At 40.2% G+C, this 23,252-nt stretch overlaps 1 protein-coding gene across 9 annotated transcripts in view; it reads right to left on the reverse strand.

Moving 5' to 3' along the window:
- Positions 1-23,252, reverse strand: part of mib2 (MIB E3 ubiquitin protein ligase 2) — a 43,840-nt gene that overhangs the window by 10,333 nt on the left and 10,255 nt on the right. For 4 of the 9 annotated variants that reach the window (XM_047340177.1, XM_047340172.1, XM_047340178.1 and 1 more), the window contains exons 2-13: positions 21,364-21,759; positions 20,407-20,578; positions 10,997-11,103; positions 9,522-9,716; positions 8,937-9,079; positions 7,792-7,899; positions 7,560-7,688; positions 6,766-6,928; positions 6,003-6,136; positions 4,941-5,089; positions 4,260-4,416; positions 2,913-3,067 (exon numbers count right to left, since the gene is read on the reverse strand). In XM_047340177.1, coding sequence (XP_047196133.1) covers positions 2,913-3,067; positions 4,260-4,416; positions 4,941-5,089; positions 6,003-6,136; positions 6,766-6,928; positions 7,560-7,688; positions 7,792-7,899; positions 8,937-9,079; positions 9,522-9,716; positions 10,997-11,103; positions 20,407-20,578; positions 21,364-21,586 — 1,835 coding nt within the window. In that variant the 5' untranslated portion in view covers positions 21,587-21,759. Of the gene's footprint in view, positions 1-2,912; positions 3,068-4,259; positions 4,417-4,940; positions 5,090-6,002; positions 6,137-6,765; positions 6,929-7,559; positions 7,689-7,791; positions 7,900-8,936; positions 9,080-9,521; positions 9,717-10,996; positions 11,104-12,481; positions 12,681-20,406; positions 20,579-21,363; positions 21,760-23,252 lie in introns of those variants that run through there. The other 5 variants (XM_047340175.1, XM_035158447.2, XM_047340174.1 and 2 more) reach the window with 4 other exon arrangements.

The raw sequence follows: 23,252 nt of genomic DNA on the forward strand, positions 1-23,252 counted from the left end.
CTTACAGTAAACAGACTAACCATCCTCTACATCTATTTGCTTCTTCTGTCATGTCGGAAAAAAATCTGGCCGCTTGCCTCGTTTCATTTCTTTCCCAGGACTGTTAGTGAACTTGGCCTCTAGACCCTTTTTTCCATTTCCCCACAATAAATAAATAATCTAATAAACAAAACATTTTCAACTTTCTGTCAGAAAAAAACAACAGAGGGTCACAGCTGCTGACAGGAGCTCCAGAGTAGCGTCAGACATAAAATATATACTTTATGGATGGTCTTTCTACTCTCAAAGCAACCATCAATTTAGGTACCGCAGGGGGAAAAAAAATCATCCTTAAACCCCTTAAAAATACTATTAATCTTTAATTCACTCTACAGAGGTTAAAGTAACCCTCAATCTAAAGTCTGGATCGATTCAACTGCAGCTTATGGTTTGTATTAAAGCCAAAACAAACTAGGAAAACACACAGCGACTCCACTGGACCTGGACTGTATCAGTGTAATGTGAGGCCGGCTTAATGATATATGAATGAACTGCTGAACCAAGCTGGTCCTGAACACTGTAAATCCTCTGTGGTTCTACTTTTGGCTCGGCAGCTGATGTCAGGCTAAATGAATGCTGGGGAGCGTGGCCTAAACTCAGCACCGCACATATGACACTAGCCAGAACAGATTGGATGTTAATAAATGACCGTCCACTGCGGCCTCCATTCCCTTCCTTTTTCCTCTCTCGCAGTTATTGCTTGCCGAATGTATTTCCTGCTCTGTCCGACATTCGCACATGTGCTCATGTACAAGGCTGTCCTGAGATTGTATTTTTCGTGGGATCATTTCTAGAAGGGTGGCTGACAGTAGGAGTGATGAGGACATGTAGGTCACTGGAAGGAGAAGATAGGATATCAGATTCTTTACGGCTTTCTTTTGATGAGAAATGACGTGTGTGTGACTCATTTTTGACTGGTTTAGTATTTGACAGTTGGCGCACGTTGAGTGGAGGGTCTGCAAGCAAATGGACCAACTGTGGTAATCTACTCTGTTGACGAGAACAGCGATCCCTTCCTCTTTGAAATTTAAACTTCCAGGATATTATGCATCAAATGACATAAAAGACCTTAAATGTCTCAGACTGAAACCTTAGTGATGTGGCGTCACTACAGGGCAGAAATAGTATATTAAGAGGTATTATGAGGCAGATGTATTCCTTTTTCTTCCTTTCCTTCATGGCCCCTTGGCCAGGGACAATTCTCCATTACAGGGCTATGTTATAAGTTGGGAAGGAAAGTTCATATCAGGTAGTAAAAGCCCTGGAGCCAAGGACCAGACCAGTCAGGCGGACTCTGTACACAGTAAAAAATATCAACTCTAAGAGATCCTTCAAACTTTTAAGAAGACTTAGTATTTTACTTATTTTTTCAAACAGGTATAAAAAAAAAAGATATTTTCTTGATACATCCTACTTTGAACTCTGTCTAGATATCTTCGCACGTGATCAAATCAGCTCTGGTCAGTTGCAGTCATGCATATATAAGATCAATGATGATGTCTGAGCAGTTATTTGATGACGCACATTGCAAACAGTCAATAATTATCATACCTAAGACAAACTGAACAGACTGGTTTAAAATGACGGGTCATGGGATTGGAAAAGTATGAATTACATAACTTGTACAGTACTAAATTTATCAATAACATGATTTCGTAACATAGTCACAGTACTAATGAGAACTGTGATAAAACCCCCCAAAAAAGGTAACCACTGATCCTCCATGTTTAGTTTTTTCAACATTTCCAGGCTACTCAGGGTGTGTGGGAGCTGATGTGAAAAAATGCACAGAGGCACACACTGATACACTCAAAAGGAGCCAGACATAACAGTCGTGTTTGAGGAATCAAACCTTATCATTGTGAGAATGTTCAGTTAAGTACTGCGTTTTTCAGCCAGGCTGGGTCAGTGCCTCGATGAGGATCAGCGTCAATCAGCGTAAAATCAACACTGTGGAACCTTGGAGGCAAGCTTGATGTTTGGCCTCAAGCACCTTGGTGAGGATTAAAATGGCCTGAGCTGATCTTTCCCCAATTTCCTCATGGTGTTAATGACAGATGTAGGGAGGAATGAAACGTATGGAGCCATGTGGGGGGTAATTGGGTTAAAATCAATCAATCAAAAAGTGCTTTCCTTCTGACTCTCACCGTGACAAAGCAGTTATACAACCTATAGTTGAGTCATTCTTTCCTGGGAAATAATTTGTTACACACTGTTAAGAATTTGTTTTGATTTTTTGTCCACTCAAGGATCCCAAATCTGCATTGCCGAGAAATAGCTGGACTAAATGTATTTTGGGAGAAAATTTGAAGGACAAGTCAACGTGCTGGGTGCAAAAGTAAAGGTTGCTGCATTTTTACCGGATATTGAACGCCAGCCTGCTGACACCAGCAGAAGCTGTGTGGGAGATGAGCTCTCCATTTGTACTGATAGTGCAGAGAGCTGACCTTTGAGTCCTCATTCAAACACGCAGGAGAGATTCCCACACAAGCCCATAGCAATCAGTTCCATTGCTCCCATTAGACGCAGGCACATGAGAACAACTGAGCTGATAATTAAGAAAAAAGACGTGAGACTATTTACTAGGTCTTATTGTTAATCTCTACCAAGTGACAACCACAAAGACTGAAAGTTAAAGCCTTTACAAAAGTATACCATAAGATCCAGTTCTGGATATTAGCTCCAAGGGAACTTCAATTGTGTTAAAGTGTTTGACAAAACATCGCTAGCCTCTTGAAAAATAGAAAGTCAATTCGTTTTGACTTTGGATGTCATCACTTATTTTCACTTCGTCTAGTACGTGTGGGGCATGTGGATCCATGTCTGAGCTTCAAAAGCTGATATTTTAGATTCCATCTTTTATTTCTACTCACAGTTTGTTTCCTTTTAGAGAAGCATGGTGCAGGAGGTTGAAGCCTCTGTGGTTCTGCTGAGTGAAGTCAATGCTGGGCACCACAACCAGGATCTCAATGATTTGGCGGAAATCTTTCGCAATGGCGTCGTGAAGAGGCGTGTCCCCATATGAATCCTGTTTGGGGAGGGGGGAAAAAAAGGTTGTTCAACACATAAAAATTGGTGCTGCAGGTTTATAGACCTTTTCTTAATACATGCTGTAACATGAAAACAAAATGCCCCCCCAAAAAAAAAATCACAATTCTGTTATAACGGCAATTATATGAATTACAGTAACTTAAGTCGACTTGAGCATCATTAACCTCTACAGAATAATATCCTGTAATTCAAAAAGGTTCTAATTAGTAAACTTAAATGAGTTTAGTCTCTAAATAGTACACACACACATTAACAGACACTCTGCACACGAACAATTTCTGTGCCGACGTGTTTTTGGCTGAGTAGCTACACAACTCAAGCAGAAAAAGAAGAGTTATGAATTCGGGGCTTGGTTGGAGGCGTGTAAGACAAAATGCCCTAAAAGAGAAACTAAACTGCCTTAATGAGGCTGAGGGATGAAGTGAAACAGGGCCACAGTCAAACACCATAAATTCATGTGTGTTTACAACTGCTTGAAAAAAGCAATGCGTGAGTGGTTTATGACATGTGTCGAATAAATGACTGACACTGGCACAGAAGCTTGTTTATTGCTGCCCAGACTTACACCCAGTTTTTTACGCTCAATCTCTGGCTACACGTCACTCTCTATTCAGTCCTGATGGGCCAGAGAGGAGTGGGACAAAGGTTTGCTCTCTCTTATCACACATGACACAAAAGTGAACAAACATTTCATCAGGTCATGTTTACAAAGACAATCGTTTGATGTCCTCTACAAACTACACCAGCACAGACTGGTTATTACTTGTACTTATTGCCTCATTGCAGAATTAATCAACACTACCACAACATTGATATAGTTAAATAAGATAAACAAAAGAAAAGAAAAGAATAATACAAATACCGCAATAGCCCTGAACCACTGAAATTCAGTGACTACTGATCAAAAGTAGAGGAATTCTGCCTTTAAGAGGCCAAAAACATGTTTTAAGAGGCCATCATGACCTTGACCTTTGACCACCAAAATCTAATCAGTTAATGTGTCCAAGTGAACATTTGTGCCAAATTTGAAAGAACTCTCTTGAGGTGTTCCTGTGAAATCACATTCACAAGGCAAAACATGTGTTTTGACCGTGACCTTTCAACACTAAATCTGATCCAAACGTTTAAATGGAGTAGCATCAAGTATTAAGCATCCTAAATCCTCTCACCTGGAGATTGACGTCAGCTGAATGTTCAGTCAGCACCCGCACCACATCAGTGAAGCCCTTGTTGACAGCGATGTGGAGCGCCGTGCACATGGAGTTGTTCAGGAGGTTGACGTTTGCCCCCTTGCTCAACAGCAGCCGAGCGATCTCTGCCTGATTACTACACAAAAAGACACAAAAAGACCCACATGCAGATTAATCCTCATTGTCCTTCATTTACGTTGAGTGATTCAACCTGTCCAAACAGTGTTTTGAATTAAGGTAATTTAAAGCAGTATATAAAAGAATCTCACGTGTTTGTTGTGTAAACCTACCAGGAGCCACACAAAGCTCCAGGGTTGCGTGCTAAGGCTGACATTTTGTTTGTATGGCGCAAGACGTCGGCATTACAAAGTTATTTTGAACAAGTATAAATTCCCACAGAGATTTTATCAGATGCGGAGATTCTGAGCATGTGCTCATCTTGTGAGGAGGGGAGGAGATATTGCTGACTGATTAGGCAACACTTAAGTGCTGTCCCTGGTGTAAATGGATTATCACATAACATGGTAGGAGAGCTCTGCTGAACAAGTGGGAGTGTGTGAGTGTGTCTGTGTGTTACCATGGCAGTTTTGTATTCTGAAAATGCATGTATAAAAAAACCTGAGCATACAGTATGTATATGTGTGTGTGTGTCCTCCTCACCCAAAGGCAGTGTAGTGCAATGCCGTGTCTCCATCTTCATCCTTGACCTCGACGGAGCTGTTGGCCTGCAGCAGGGCCTTCACCACCTCCATGTGGCCTTGGTGAGCAGCGACCTGCAGTGCAGTCTTGCCCTGGTTCTTTATATCCACCTGCCAGAGACACAAACGTGGTCGAAGATTCATTTCAGACGAGGGAGCCTCAGAACACTAACAGAGCTGAGCACAGACCGGCTGGAGATAATCTGAGCATGAACAGCCAGCAGCGTCATACACATGATACATAATCTGAGCATGTTGTGTAACCATTAACATGGAGATGCAGAAATGCAGTTGAGAACACAAGTGAAATTTACTTTGATTTCCTTTTGCAACAAGATATTACTTTTCTTACTCATTTTTTAATAGAAACACATCTCATATAATATTCTACTCTATATAATGTGTTTATATAACTGTCATATTACAATGTAATTCCACAGAAGTTAAGTAAATAATTTTTATGGTGGCTGTTGAAAAAGAAAACTTTGTCCCTCCCTTATTTTCCTATTATCATTACTATTCAACCTCAGTCTTGACTAAACAAGCCGATGACATAATGAGAATCAGTTTCATAAATTATTAATGGACACAGTTATCCTCATCATGTCCAGTACTAAATTATTCATCTAATTTCCATATTTATAGGTGTAAATATCATAAATTAACAACCCAAAAAAACAAGAAGCTGTTGACTCTTGTGTGTGTAAATCTTATTATATGGGAGTCCATGACCTAGGAGAGTGATACAATATACAGCACCATATTCACAACAACAAAGAGTGGAGAGACAACTGCTTCACCCTACGTTTTGGTGCTGGGTTGTTGGAGAGGTGTGCAATGTGAACATTTAAATTTATTTCAGTCTTTTACTTTATCTGACAGAGCCAGCAAAGGCCAGTGTATCCTATGTCACCAAGTTACTTTAACCCCCTAAATTCCCCACCCCCAGTCTTGGTGTCCTGGTGGAAGGAGCTCTTGGAACGGGCAGTGGACTGCAGCAAAGAGAAGGGAGTGCTGCACTAACCTTGTCAGGATATTTCTGCACCAATTCCCTCACTTTGTTGGCACTGCCATGTGCTGCCTCAATGACCAAGCGGCTGGGATTGTCCTGCTCTGTAGACTGAGACAGCAGCTTCTCCAACACTGAGATGACAGTACCTGCACACAGACGTAGTCAGATGGAGAGGAGATGGGATAAAAGGAGAAGAAAAGGGGAGAGAGAAGAGTGAAAAAGTGATTAACTAACTTAATCAGTCTAATTGGAACCACATGATTAGAAATGTTGTCACAAAGACTTGCAGAGGCCAAAACAGCACAACAGATTCACACTGGTTAATCTTTCAAGGCTGAGCCAAATGCAAAAACCACAGGAATGAGTCAAAATGTCCCCCCATGCAGTGCAATTGGACCACACACACATGCACACACATCACTCTGTTGACAAGCTCCCATCTGCTGAGGTGAACACATGCACAGGAAAGGTTTAGTCATGATTAAGAGACCGCTAAGAAGTTCTGACATGATGACAAATGTCTGCTGTGCGGCCAGAGCATCTCGCTGTCAACATGCAGGATCATGACATGCCACAGAGAAGAACATTTCAATAAATGGACACCCTGTCCACCGGTCGCTGAAAAAAGACACAGCAGCAGCCTGTATGTGAAAGCATGCATGAGGCGAAGGAAGAGTAGAGCTGAAGGCAGGGGAAGATGAGTGAATGCACGCAGAGGGTAAAGCCGAAGCTGGAGTGTTACAGATGAGCCCCCTCGTCCCGGCAGAGGTCTTACTTCCAGATTCGTTGGGGTTCTCGGCCGTCATGAGGTTGGCGTCCACCTCCACGGGCTGGGCCGAGAGGCACGCTGGATTGAACGTCCATGTCTGACCTCCGAATGCCACCCGAAGGTCACCATCAGCATATACTTTCAACACCTTCCCGACCTGGCCAAGCACCTAGGACAAAAAACAGTAAGTGAGGTGGATGGGGCATGGGTGGGTGAGACAGGGACCAAGAAAAAAAAAAACAATGGAAAAACTAATCCAGCAGAAACTACTTCTTTCTACACCTCTTCAATTTTAGGCAAATTACCAGACTGTAATCAAGGAAACAAATCGGAACTTGACAACTTCCAGGTGTACTGTCAATTTTGGTGAAATAGGGTGTTTATTTTAGCAAGTTGTTGACAACAAGTAACCTGAGGACACCCGGATATAGAAGTAGGCAGAAGTCATTGTTTTGTAAAAGTAAATATTGGTTACGAAAAATCAAGAGTAACAACCACATCCTAAATAAAGCAATAAATGTTTTCTGTTTAATTTTGAGTTAGTTCAATAAACTTTCAGGAATAAAATACTAAATCTTATTATTTATGGTTTGTTATTGCTTACAAATACATTTTTGAATATCAAAACCTGTTATGGTGCATTATTCCTGCAGCAAAACTGCAATTATTTGTAACTGTTTTTCAATCACCAGTGTGCTGTGTCTATCTGAATGTGAAATTGTAATGCATCGTCTCTAATCTGAAGTATTGTCTCATCAGTCATGCTGCATTCAAAGAGTTATCAGGCTAAATGAGCGTACAGGAGCCATGCTGTCTGTCCACTCTCCATGGCCAGCCTGCAGTCTCTTCACACTCTCCATGTCCTCCAACACTCGGACTTGTTCACCGACTCCAAACGTGTTCACCTGGGAGAAAGACAGACGGACAAACTATTGACACACAGACAAAGTTGAGGAGCTATTAAAATCAACTAAAGATGTACTGATTAAGTAACTACACTGTCTCTATCCTTTAGTAGAAACTTATCTGTACCTTGGTCAGGGCCCCAGGATGGAAAGTCCAGCGGATGTTGTTGCTGTACTGGACTCTGACATCTCCTCGGTCAGTGATTCTATGGACAGTCCCGATCCGACAAATGTACTGCAAACACAAATAGACTGTTTCACCCCGGGTGTCCCTCTCTGCATGTCTGTGACCTTAATGTTCCCTTTAGCAGCTGTGATTTGAGAGTTGGATGTTCTGTTTCTGTTCACTCCACTGCATGCCAACATCAAACTGAGCTACTTATATAATACAGATATTCTATATGCCAGGTTCAAAAGCCATGTGTGAGGCCATGTTTTCCTAAAGCACAAAAAATACATGCATGCACTCAGTTTATTATGTTGTTGGAAAAAACTGGTATAACAGGTTTGAATTTAACAGGTTTCAATGATAAAATTGTGGTCACTTGAGTTAGGTTTGTTTAATGTATTATCTCCATCAAGGAGGTTATGTTTTCATCCCTGTTGGTTTGTATTGTTGGTTGGTTTGTATGATTGCAAGCAAGATCACACAAAAACAACAAAACAGATTTCCACAAAACTTGGTTGAAGGATGCGGAATGGGTCAGGGAAGAACCCACAAAATGTTGGTGTGGATCCGGATCAGAGGACAGATTGAGGATTCTTTTTCATCAGTTTAACATTGCCACATAGAGCATTTTTCAACATTAGAGTATATGAGTATGTGAAATTTAGAGCAGCTAGATTGAACTCAAGGGAACTGTCCTGAGTGCCAGTCTAGTCCTTGAGATCTGTCTCAAACTTCACTGGGATCAAACTGTGCCAAACTGAATTGATTGAATACAGTTTAGAAAGGCAAACAAATTAATGAATTAAGAGTCTGAATACTTGCAATTAGCACTTTTAGTTGTATATCTAAAAACACAATTTCACTGTGTCATGATGAGTTACTGAGTTTAGATAGGTGGGAAGAAATGGCAGATTAATCCATTTAAAATGAAATCTACAATCAAGTGGAACAAAAGTGAAGGGGTCTGAATACTTTCTGAAGCCACTGTACACTTTGTACTTGTGCATTATAGAACAGTTCAACAGGGAGTTATGTGATGCTGTCAATTGTTTCATCTGAATTGTGTTATTTGTCTTTGTGTCTTGAAGGAAACAGTTTAGTACCTCTGCCATTTTGGGGTTCCACCCTCCGTGGCCCTCCTGCATCTGTCGCAGGATGTCCACCTCCAAGAGACACTTGACCTTGTCTCCCTGCTGGAAGGAGTGGCCATCAGCACTCTCCTGGCGCTGCAGCTCTGCGTGCTCTCCTGGATGGACAAGTGTCAGCATCAAACTCAGACCCCAACTCATGGGGGCTTTTCAAAACTAAGAGTGACAATAGTTTAAAACTAGTATTTATCGCTGTGTTGTCTCAGGACATTGCAGTGATAAAAAAAAGAATTACTGTTAGTACTTTACAGCTGTCACCCAATAATTAAGTAAATTAGAGGGTAGTTTTATACTTATCACAACGTAGTGATATTACAGACTATGATCTGATTATGCATGAAAGCAAATATCCTTTGATTTACTTCTAATTTTGAAATGTGAACCACAGAACTGAGAAATTAATGACTAAGTGTCTCAGGAGTGCAAACTTAGATAAAATAGACTAAAATATAAAAGAATAGAATAAAATGAAATAAAATAGACTAATATATAAAAGAATAGAATAAAATGAAATAAAATAGACTTATAAAATAGTCTTACCGAGCTTTGGTAGGTGGTCTTTGTAATAGAAGCCTCCTTGGCCGTCAGACACATATTTCAGGTCTACCTTGCCCTTGTGGCCCATTCGGTAGACATTGGTGGTGCCGTTAGACCAGGTGACACTGGCCACGCTGCGACCAGACTCTGTATCCCAGCCACGAATATCCACTACCTTCCCAACCTTACCCTCCCCGCCTACACACACATAAATGCACACAGATAAATATGCAAGAACCAATAGCATATCAGCTCGTTAAAGAAAATCATGGTTAGAGAAAGATAAAGTGGATTTTGTTATGTTTGTGAGAACATTTCAACAGAGTGAACACGCAGTGACAGAGACAATATTTAAACATCAGGTAAGAATGGAAGACAGAGACATGTGAGACAAATGAGATGACACAGAGAAACATGCCTCAGTCACTCTCATGTTACCTACAACACAGCTACCCTTCTCAAATCAAAAATACAAAATCATCAAAAAGAAAAATCAGAAGCAGAATCACCATTAAACAATAACATAGTTCCAAGCCACATTATTAGTGTCCATGCTGTTTAAAGGATGGTTAGAGATCCATACATCAGGTTTTAATGAGAAGAACCCTAAAGTCACTGAAGTCCTCAAGCTGCCTCAGTAAGCACACCAACTAATCCAGTGACCCGTAAGACTACATGGTGGGATGGGGGTCTGTGAGCATCCTCAGAGCGTCCCGAATGCACTTATCGCAAACGCCATTTGAGCCTGATGAGTGACTTGACCTAACCCCGGGGCGTTGATTTTCAAAGACACTAAAGGGACATTTTGACTCATTCGCTCCAGCCCAGAAAAGGGACCATTACTATTCTCAGAGACAACCACGACCCCAGACCAGGAATCATAAAGACATATTAACATTCTCCCTCTCCCTAAAGGGAACATTCAAGGGTTTAAATTTAGTCCACGGATGTGGAAGATTGTTTTTTTCAATTACTATTTAAACAATTTCAAACATCACCATGTGTGGGCTGTTTGTATCTGATAGGCGACAAATTTCTCAAAACACTGCAGACTCACAGCTTATCACATGATAAAAAAATGCAGACGAAAACATAATTCAAGGCAAGAAATAATCTCCAGTCTCTGCCTTCTTATTACTTGCACCGCAGACAATAGTGACTAAATGAAGGGGGTTCTCAGTTTGTGCAACCTAACAGGTCTGAACAAAGAAAAACAAGGACACACAGAGACGGGCACATCTGTGGAACAGACTCAAATAAGTCACTGGCAATATAAGTGCATGCAGACACATACTAATTGAACATTTCATGGGTTAATGAGACGTGAGGTTACAGTGTTGGTATGGGTTATGGATAGTGGAACACTTTGAAGAGGCACAGCTCCATACTCAGGAAGGTAGGGGGGCTTTTGAGTTGGCAATGGCAGTGCGACCCCCCCCCACCAACAGACGACACACACACACACACACACCACTCACCGTCTTGGTTGCCCCAGTCCCAGTCAGGTCCTCGAACGACTTTAACCCCCTGGAAGATTCCTTTGAGGATGATCCGTGGGAGGTTCTGCCTCGGTGCCAAGCTTACTCTGTGATTTAAAGAGCATGGACATACAGCTGAAAAAAACTGACTACACACCATCTGAGAAAAAATTAAGACATGACACTTTGATTTAGGGCTGTTGCAATATCGGATTTACACTTAACGATTATCTTGGCCAAAAGAATTCACAACAATATAGTGATATCTAGGTTTGAAAAACAACAATAATGGAATCGGTCAATTGACGTTTTAACATTGTTTTAAGTATGTTTTATGTAGTTTAGCAAATTCATGACACTCAATTATTCCAAAACTACTAATAGAAATTACTAATACCAAGTGGGGTTGTGCAGACAGATGCTGATGGTCAGAGCAATACTATTTACACAAATTTCCCCATTATGATAAAGGGGAAGTGGATTGATTTACACAATGTTATCATATGATTTTTATTAACACAATATCAATAACTCATGTGATAATTGTCTATTATTATTATATTATGATTATGAGTTTAAATGATGCTGAGTTGTTTAATTTGTTGTCCTTAATTCTAAATGTTGTTTTTTATTATTTGTCTTGTTTTTATTTGTACTCTTTGTGAAGCACTTTGTAGTAGCTGTTTATGAAAGTGCAATATAAATATCATATTTTGATTTGATATTGATTATTATTATCAATATTAGGATGTTGCGACAGTCCTACATTGATTAAGTATGCATATACTGTTAAAGCATTTTATGTCTTAGAAAACACGATAGAAAACACAAATATGCACAGTTGGAATACCAATTATTGAGGTATAAAAAATGTGTCGGCCAAATAACATTAATAAAGCATTTAAACCTTATGAGATACAAATCAAGGAAAAACATTATTTCTGACCAATGAACATGGTATATTTGAACATGAACTTGATCCATAAATCAAATCAACAAAATGCTGTTGTCTGACTTAATTCAATAGACAGATTATAATTAAAAAGCCAATTAAAATAGATATGGTGGAACCTTCCTAAAGAACACACATGTGATGAGGCTTGAGCATATTATAGCATACTATACATGTCTGCTGTGATCTCCTGACAACAAAAAGGTACATTGTGGAGTTACTAGCACAATTAGCACAATCAACAATGGGCTGAATGTCATGAAAACCAAATCCTTTGACTTCCAGTCTCATATCAAAGTATAATACTGATAGGTCTCCTGGCTCCAAAGGTGATCTCTTATAAGTTTTTTGAATGATGTCTATTCTGTGGTCGTTCTTCCAAAAATGGCCAGGAGATAAGCAGGATATCAAACTTGAGACAAGGTTTTTGACTGAAAAACTAAAATACACTAAGGAAACATTCCACACCAGTGTCAACACCTCACTTTTTACTGAAGTGCAATCATAGAGTCATTTCCTAAAATGTGACATACCTTATGGTAAAGATTTGATCAGATCTTGGTGCAAAGGAGCTGCCTATTCCCATACTTTTTTGAAGAAATCAAACCCCAGCTTCCTTTTTTGGATGAAGTCAAAATCATATAGACGAAGAAGATGAGCCTCGTAAGAGCCGTAGTCCTCAGGCTTTGCTGCCTCCTTGTCTCTCTAACACCAGGTTAATGCTGTAGTATCATCTACCTTCATCCTTCTTCACTGGCAAGTTTTCTCAGGTTCCTGGGTGCTACAGTGGAAAACAGTCGTACGCTTGGCTCTTTGAGTCAACTAACAGGAAGTCTCCTGTGTGAGACTGACCTTCGACAGGTCTGTTCTGAGAAGAGAGCACAGAGCTTTGAGACTAATCCCTTGACAGCAGAGAATCAGAAAGCAGGCTACCTCAGGGCAGGTCAAAGAGCATGAATGTCTGTGAATGTATTTATGTCAATATCTACTGTATATAAGATGGAAACACTGCACATGTAGAAACAGTACAAAAGGTTTGTGCGTACATTAGTCTGCACTGCTATAGTGTATCTGTGGTTTTAGAGCTTTTCAAGGAATTCAGGATATGTATATATGGTTCAATTGTGATAAAGACAACTATATCAAACTTGGTTAACAGACTTCCTGAATTCATAGTTTTATGGTCCATGGAGATACTGTGCACATCTATACCAATTTCCTGATGGCAAAAATAATATTTAATTCAGCATTGAAGAATTAAAACCATACCAGAGAACGCTCTATGACAGGAGAACTACTACAGCAAGAGAAAACTATTCCTAAAACTTGACTAAAAAATATTTCATGAGTAAAGTGGATGTAAACTGACAGATGGCCCAAATTCACATAAAAAATACATGACCTTGGGGTTTGTTGTGTTGTTTGGTAGTGAAGCTACTCTGAAAAACAAAACAGCTCTTTCAAGGGATTAAGATTTCTAATCCTACATGAGCATGTCACCTCTGCTCCCAGACAGGATCAAGACAAGAGGCCTACACCAACTGACACAACAGCCAGGTCAACAGTCAGCCAAGGGTTAGCGTGAGTCTCTGAAACAAACTAAGTGGGATACACAGATTAACCTTTGTTATGCAGGAACTAAAAGGACCAAGAAATTATCGAGAACATTTTATTTTTCACGAGAAAGGTGACAGGGATTTATGGAATTATAACAGGTGTAGGTATCATAGTTTTTTAGCTCAAGTACAACGGCTGTGGTTTAAAATATCTGCCCTGTTTACCCTCTACTTAAAGGCCTAGTGGAAACTTGACAACTGTGAAAACACAAATCCAGACTAAGTCTACTTGGTGAGACATAAAATAACTTAATACATTGACTTGTCATCTGCACCAACTTTGTTTTAGTCCACATCTTGCATACAACGAAACCCTTTTCAAAATACATTTATAAAGACAGCAGTTTTGTGGTGGGAGTGGAAACAAGAGTAAAATCTACAGATTTTCCAATTCCACTTCCCCCACTAGAAACAAGTTTTTGCAAATTCCAGTCACTTCTTTTTTTTTTTTTACAGAGAAAGCGCTGGAAACCCCTGCAGGAAAGTTGTAGCGACGGGTATGATATACTTTGAACACAAACTGTTGAGGTCAGGTTTAGCATTGTATCTTGATAAGCAAAGGAAGGATTAGACTGATAGGTTTCCTAGAAAGTGCACGTGTGTTGTTTGTGAGTTGAAGAGCTGATTAACAAACTGCATACCAACCACCCACTTGTAAACATATGGTACACACATATGCCCTGAGCACTGTCAGCATGCACACACACATCTATGTACTACAAGACTTAAACCACATGCACAAAAAGAAAACACTGAACACAGTTAACAAGCAGCGACAGCACCTCTCTGCATTTGAATCCGAATAATTAGGTTTCAAATATAGTTTATTTAAAAGTCATATTTTAAAAAATGAGGAAATATACAACAGTCCCTTAATAACAGCTTAATGCTTTAGGAACAGCACATAAAACCTGCACCTTGATTTACTTCCCATCTGACACCTGTTGTCTAATATGTCTTCTAGGAAACTGGAAATGTTAACATGCTAATCTGCACATCTGAGAATGTTAGCATGCTAATCCCGTGAAATCCGTTGTAATTACAATGGAACACTCGTGCACAGTACATCCAGATCATGTCTTGCACTGTGTCTGTGATGGTGCCGCTCCGGTGTCGGCTTACTGCAGCAGTTTATTTTGTTGACAACTTCCTATTGCTCCCTCGGGACACTAATAAAGTTTCTGCCTACAGTTTGGCTGTAAACTACAAATAGATCTACCCTGCTTTTGTTGCCATTAAAGTCTCACACATGTTTGGTCCACATGAAAGCGGTTCCCTTTTAACTATGCTGAGCCCAAATCAGTCTCCTCACATAAATCACTGCTGGCACCACAATAACTCCCACTCATTATGAAGCCAAGTTAAATTTGCCTTTCCAGGCAAATATCAGGGTGTCTCATGACTGCCAGATAATAAATCAGTCTTTTGAAAATGCTGTCAGTGAAATATGGGTCAGTGTAGTGGGGAAATAAAGAAGTGCTGTGTGTTCGGTATCACATACTGTACAGTGCTCCTCTCTTTAACTCATCTGATGAGAAAATAAGTGACTTTCATGTGATGTTCTCCCAGATGTACACGCTGTCCCAGTGCCGGGCAACAATCACAACTCTTTTCACTAAAATTAGACAAAGATGTATTTGATAAAAGAAAGAATGCAGAGATACTATGAATAGACCATTTCATGTTAAAATGGTATGCAGCAAATTGTGACTTATATTGATAAAAAATGTATTGTTTGATTTATTTATATTTGTTGAGCTGGAAAATGTGCAAGCATTGACTTGTTTCTTTACTATCAGGGAAGTTCAACACTGGCTGCTGTTAAATGCAATTGCATGAAAGAAAATCTAACGAATTTAGTTGTTATTAGGGCCCGAGCACCGACAGTGCTATTGCTTTTCTTTTGATTATTCAGGCAAATGAATTGCATTTTTGACGGCTTGAACATACTCGAAAACTCAAACTTTGCGGGTGTGCAGGCCTGATGAAAATGTACGTATTCTGGAGTAATTCGAAAATGGGCGTAGCAAAATGGCTCAACAGCGCCCCCTAAAACGCAGCAATTCCGTTTAACCAATCTTCACAAAATTCGGTACACGCGTTTATTATGACCGAACGAAAGAAAAAAGTCAGAGGCACCAATTTAATTAACGCAACAGGAAGTCGGCCATTTTGGATTTTGAAAATTTTAAATTTGGTGAGTGTCTTCTTAACAAGATGGAGATTAAAACAACCTCTATTTTTGAGTTTTCGCCACACGGTGTGAGCGTGGCGGGGCATCAAAGTTTGATGGGTCGCCATTAAAACACAAGGTTGTTGTATCTCGGACATACATGGTCCAATTGACCACTGATTCAGGAAGTTGGCCATTTTTAATTAAGTGGTCATTTTTGACCATTTAAACATGTATTTTGATTGACTCCTCCTCGAGCTTTCATCAGATCAACTTTAAAGTATTATTAGTAGTATTATGAGTATTATCTCAACAACATGGAGATTAAAACTAACTCAAAGTTTTAGTGTACGTCACACGGTGTGACCGTGGTGTGGCGTCTTAAGTTTGATGATTCGCCAGAAAAGAGGGATTTATTATAACTCATCTGTGCATTGTCCAATCAGCCTTAAACCTCTTTCACACGATCACAGTCCTGCCCTGATCAGATCCATCTGTCAATATTGACTCATCGTTACAGCGCCACCTGCTGGCAACAGGAAGTGACATGTTTTATACTTTGATGAACTGCTCCTGGCTGCTTTACAATATACAGTTCAAATGACCTCAGACAAGCTATAAGACCATGGTCAGAATTGTGATTTCATCAAACAGTGTAAACATTAAGGTGCGGCGAAGGTTGATCCTTCGCCAAAGGAGACGAAGTTGTCATAACTCCACTGTGCATTGTCCAATCAGCACCAACATTCTGTCACATGATCAGAGTCCATGCCCGAACAGCTCCATATGTCAACATTAAGTCACAGTCATAGCACCACCTATTGATTCACTGTGAAAAGGATGTTAAACTCCACTGTGCATTGCCCCAAAAATCTCACCTATGATCAGAGTCCCGACCTGAACTGATCTATTAGTCTGTATGTAGTGATACCGCCACCTACTGGCAACTGGAAGTAAGCCTCGTTTTACAACTTTAATCAATTTACATAAATTTTTCACTGTGTGGTCTGCACTTGATGGCGTGGACCGTAATACGTGATAAGTATCGTTTCGCCCCCGGTCCCTGTCCACTCTCCCCCGCAGCCGCATCAGGTCCCGAGTTCGCAAGTGCTCAGGCCTGCACAGTGCTGCTCGCAGCCCTAGTTATATTATATTATATTATATATTATCGTACAAAATGTCATTGTAATTACACTTCCAGAGGGTGTATAACTGCAATTTAATTAAAGGGTATAATAGGAATATTGAGCAGCAGAATGAGCAATCCTGTAGCCAAGTGGCAAAAAATATTGAAAATCATGATGAGATTTATGTAAATGAGTTCTTAACACTGCTGTCGTGACCAAATATGGAACTTGTCCTCTTACAGTGGTCAGTGATGAACACCAAGCCAACATCCGATACACTGTCTCAAAAGTCACAAAGGCTCTGAAGTGATGTTTGACGACTTCATTCACATCATGACTGAATGACTTCAGCGGAGTCACAGTCTTTTATGCCACTTATGAGCATCAATATACCATTCATGTTTCAGACACCATGAAAATATTCTCACTGAGAGACAAAGTGGAGAGAGGCCCAGTGTGTTAGCAGTGACGTCAATTCATTCAAAATGTCTGCAGATCAGATGCCTGAATTGTTCGCAAATTTTGTTTTTCAATATAATTCATATTAAATTAAACTAATTTAGGGGTGACATAATTTTGAAACGCAATATTCATCCATTTAAGAAATGTAGCACTCAATCTCCTATATAGACTTTTAAATATCAATCTTGACTATTCTATAAAGATAAACAGTTTTAAAATGTGCTATGTTACTGTAATTTCATCCACATTTTACTTCACTCTTATTAACTCCACTGAGCAGGAGGACACTTACAATAGAATAGGTCCCTAGTGTTGAACTACCAAACAACAGCATGACTGAGTCTTTAAAATACTTTTGGCTGTGTTATTAACACACTACGCATTTAAATTGGAGCTCTGGTATTAACACGCCTCAATCCTCAAGAAGGGAATCTCTGTTGAGTTATTTTTAGTTGTCTAAGTTTAGCTTCATCTCACTCAGATGCTATGAACCACCCCAATTCAAGTGGGATTAAAACGGCCTCTAAATAACGCAGATTAAAGATTAAACCAACATCAATGATCAAACAAATCAATTTCTATTTATTGATTACTATCTTAAAACTGAAATTGTATAGTATAAATTATATAAAAAGATTAAAAAAATGTTCCAAATTCAGCAAAATGAAAATTGACTCGTCAGTGAGACCAAGCCAGTGTTTGTGCAGTGTCGACAGACGCAAAGCAATGACCTGTTGGGAGGGTCACATTTATAAATGTGTTTGCTCCACCAATAAAATATCACCTTAATGAAGGACACTGCTGAGCCAAACAACATTTGGGCCTTAATGATAAATCAATACTGAGGAGGGCGATGAAATGAGACTCTACCTCCTGTCAGAATGGTAAACTGTGCTATTCTGTCTCACTGGAAGAGGGCCGGGGTTTCATTAAAAGTCAAAATCTGCTGCTCCTCTTCCACCCTCGTCCACGCAGTACACAATCAAATGAGGCCACAACCAAAATCTAAAATTAGATTCTACTGAAGATGTTTTTCTGTTTAGCGAAGACGTGATCACAGAAAAATTTAAGCATGAAGTGATAGAACAGAGATGGCAAAGATACTAGGTTCAAGTCACGACCAGGAAATATTTTGGAGGTAGAACAATTCATTTGATTCACTGATGCATGAGGTGAACTGTTTCAATACGCACTAAAACTGTGAATTCGTTGTTCTGTCTGTGACACTGCTGTCATTGTCAGACATTTGCAGATTTTTCCCATATGGACTTTAATGAATAAACTCTTTATGCTCATCCTGACCGATTTAAATAGTGGTTTTTAAGCTCTTGAGAAAAAAACCTCATGGCTGACTTCAATATTTAGTTGTATTGAAGCGACAAGTCATGATTCACACACACACACACACACACACACACACACACACACACACACACACACACACACACACACACACACACACACACACACACACACACACACACACACACACACACACACACACACACACACACACACACACACACACACACACACACACACCTATTCACAGCCTTCACTGAACATCAGACACAGGAAAATAAATGCTACTGCGTTGAAACCCGGACCAGGCTAAACTATAGAAGAAATCTGGGTCATACATATCACCTCGTTAAAATGAGAACAGGCTATCCAGCTGACATTCAGACAGTGCCTAAAGCCATTTGGAGCTTTACTGTGAACTGATGCAGAAGAGTAGATTCTGAAGAGGAGAACTCACTCCATTAAATCTGCATACGTAGGAGACTTGGAATCAGCTCACTAAACATTAAGCCATAACAAGGCCAGGCATGTTTTGACCAAGCTGAGATAAACAACATTAACAACACCTTTTGGTTCTTAGCCACATCCTGCTCACCGTAGTTATTAATAATATAACTGTGCTGCTTATGTATATGAGGTCTATGGTGCAGTTAGAAAACGTTACGTTCACCCTACCATGTTTTTCATAAAATTAAGCTGATTTTTCTTTATTACTGTTCACATGTGTGGTTTATTTAAAAGTTTGAATGATTTTCTGAACTGCTGTAATTTTTTAATACATTGCATGTCGACTATTTCAGAGGTCTGACAAATTTTCAGACCCAAATTCACAACTTTTCAAAATAAAAGCTCTGAAATTTGAAACAACACATTGAAACAAACATTGTGCTTTCACTTTGAAGACAAATTGCCAAACAGGAAATGATTCCATGAATGTTGTTGCTATGACATTTTTATTTTGTTGCGTATGGTGAAATAAAAATCATCAAATTATCACAATGATCTGGCGACGATTTCGACTGAAAGTCTGACCCACTTTCCGACGACTTTATCTGAGGACTTAGAGAAAGGACACAGTCTGCAGACCGAAAGCACACTGCCCCGCCCCACTGACGGGCTAAAGCTATAGTCAGTAAAAGTGCTTTTCTGTTTTTAGTTAGAATGGACTGTGTTTGACACAAATTAAGTGAATCATGATGTAATCACCTAGAAAATTGGCTTTTGGTTAAAATTTGTATTTTGTAAACAAAGCTGAAATAAAAAAACAGGAGCCCAAAGCACCACATCTCCTCAACTCCTCTCTAATCCCTTCAAAATAAAATACCTGTTTGTTGTATCAAAGGGTCAACGCTGATTATTTGACCAGAGTCCAAGACCCTGCCCATGACATTTACACTGCAGGCTAATATATGAGTGTATGTAGTAGTGGCAAAGTCATTAATTTAAAACTGCAGTGTATTGAAAATGAAACCAGAAATGCTCCATCTGGTCAGTTAACTGAGGAAGACAAGCTGACAAGAGCTGATTACCAGATTACCAGAAGAAATTTAGCAGAGGGTATAGGAATGAACAAAAGTGGAAAATGTGATGATATTGCCATGAAAGCCTTGCCTGAACCGAATGTCGCCGGAATTAAGGCAACAGCACAAATAAAGGCTTACCTCCTATGAGTTGAATTGGATGTGAAGAAAGCAAGTTAAGTCGAGCAGAGATGTTGTAATAGACGACATCATAATTAGAAATCAAATGAGGATCAACGGTGGCAGCGCAGTACTCACGGCTGGGAGTGTGCCGTCTCGTAGCGCTCGAAAGCGTGGTTCAAGTCGTGCTTGTTGTTCATGTAACACTGGGTGCAGAGGTCGTAGTCGAAGCACACCTTGCACTTCCATCGCATTCCCATGATGCCATGCTTCTTGCAGCTGTCACAGATGATGTTGGAGTGACGCACGCCTGGAAAGGTAGAAGAGGTGGTTGAACATATGTTCCTATTTCTATGTCTTTCTATTTCATTTCTGTTGCTAAGAAATACATTCTTCCAACAACATCTACTTCCGGTACTGCAACTCACATTTGCAAGTTACATATCTTGTGTCTCACAAAAACGCTAATATCGCGAGAAGTAGAAGAACTGAGGCATAAACAGCATGACAAAAATACCACGACCTCAGTTCCTCATCTCTTATCCTCTATTTCTTTCGCTCCATTAATTGAAGCTTCTGAGGCAGAAAAATGTCACATTAAATGGAGCAAAATGCTAAGAGTCCAGCATTAATGTTTGTGTCATTCAAGTCAAAAATAGGACTGGATGGGCTGATGACAAGAAATGGCACCAGGCTTACTCAAACTGGGCATTGTGAAGGCTGCATGAGCCACCAACGCCATGACCAACAGACACAAGCAAGTGAGATAAACATGTGGACACAGCTTTTCAACAAAAACATGACCATCGCAGCTGATGGACAAGTGAATTAGGAAAACTTTAACATCTAGGAGGTGGGATTCTAAAGGCTTAACAACATACTGCACTTTTTTGGGGGTCCTTGCCTTCAGAAACTGCCACTTCTACACTATCAATATCTGATAAAGGGTCTGTGTTGCTGGCAACATTGAATTACATTGCAACAATATTGAATACACTGTAACACCTGTTGGTGTTCCCTGTGGACAGAAACACAAAGTGCAAAGTGGCTAACACCAAAAAATACATTCAATTGATGATTGGATTGAGTGCTTACCAATTTGAGCATTATCATAAAGCAGCAGGTCGTAGGCACCCTGGTAGCCTGTGCGGTAGTTGGTCCTTGTGCCACTGTCCCATTGTACCACCACTGTCTTGTCCGGTGTAGTAGTACTGCCTTGTCGACCGATCTCCACCACAGTGCCCACGTGGCCCTCGCCATCATCCTGGTTTCCCCATTTCCAGTCCAGGCCGCGCACCACACGCATACCCACCTCCATGCTGCCTCTGCTGGGGCCTAGCCTGGGAGCTGAGCGCAATGGGTGGGGCCTGGCAGCACTGTCACTCCGGCTGCTGCGCCTCTGGGGCTTATGAGGGGCGGGACCGGCTCGCACCGACGATATTGCGCGTAGGGACGGCACCAGGGGTGTTTCCGGGAACAGATCAGGGGAGACTGGAGATAAAAGAAGAAAAAAGTTCAATGAAAAACACAGCAACAAATCACGGTACAATACTAGTATTTATGAAGTCAATAAATGGCTGTAACAAAGTTAAAAAATATAAAAGTGGATTAACTTTTTTTACTGAGTCAAAACAAACAGCTGATCCTTGTCCAGAGTTCATGTCACATCTTCAAATAAGCTTCAGTGGGACCATTCCACTGCTTTTAAACAAGGTAATCAAACAACCAGGGTGTTGCTTCTTCGTGTCTATCAGTGGCTGCTGAGGGGACTCATAAAGCAACATGCCATACGTCTCCATTTCTGAGCAGTGTTTTCTCTGCTGGTGGATCTTGCACTGGAGGCCTCGCTGCGTGTCATGGCACACTTCTGGAGAGAGCAGCTGGACTCGACTGCAACGCCCTAGTGAGCTAATCACGCCCTGACCTGACACAGACATGCACACACACACACACACAGGTGCACACACACACACACGTGCACACACACACGCGCACACGCACACACACACACACACACACCTATTAACAGACAGCCCATTGGCCACATTCATGCACTAATCATAACACACAGCTACTTAAACATAACCCTATACTTGAGGTGTAAGCTGTAAACACTTAAGAGATCCTAAAGGAAACAAAACAAACAAATTGACATGAATCTGGAATGCTCAGCACTGTACAACTCCGATAACATTTTGTATGAACCTTCCTTGATCTCATAAAAAAAGTCAAAATCTCATCACAGGGACAGATGTACAAGAACTGACACATTCACACCCGTGACTGATGACTGCAGTGTTTGAACAAATTCCTCCAGGCGCTAATACAGGAAGGAAGCAGCATTTACAGTGGGGGAAGCTTGAGTCAGCAATATACTCAGAAAAATGAACTTTTGCAGAGGAACCTGAGCAGCAGGATTCATCCAATCACACGCATTAATCAGAAATATACACTGGTACACTTTCATACACTGCACCTCCAACACTACGATTATAAAGAAGGTTTAAAAGTAATTGCTATAGCTAATGCTGTTTGTGTATAATCATACAATACAAGTTGTAGATAACATTTGTTCATATGCACTACCAACAATATAACTACAGCTTTAAATGACAGAGAGAACAAAATGTATCCACATTGTGTGTTCATGCTTCTTTCCTTTACAACTGATATCTTATATGCATCAAGAAGAGGACAAGCAATATAGATTTTTTAGAAAATCTTTCAGAAAACCTCTGTTAAACTATAAGTTAATACACACAGGCACACATCCTACTTGCTGTCACCAATCAGTGTTAAGACAGACTCACACTCACAGCTCCTGCTTTGAATTAACACCCCATACAAACAATACCACCCTATGTGTTGCAGTGAAGATGAAGAAAATTGACTTTTTAAAAACCTATTTGTTTTGATTGTACTTTTACAATCAGTAGCAGCACCTGGACTACAGCACCAGACTGTATTTCAACATAAAACAAGTA

Source organism: Hippoglossus stenolepis, chromosome 6, assembly GCF_022539355.2.
Source record: "Hippoglossus stenolepis isolate QCI-W04-F060 chromosome 6, HSTE1.2, whole genome shotgun sequence".
NCBI lineage: Eukaryota > Metazoa > Chordata > Actinopteri > Pleuronectiformes > Pleuronectidae > Hippoglossus > Hippoglossus stenolepis.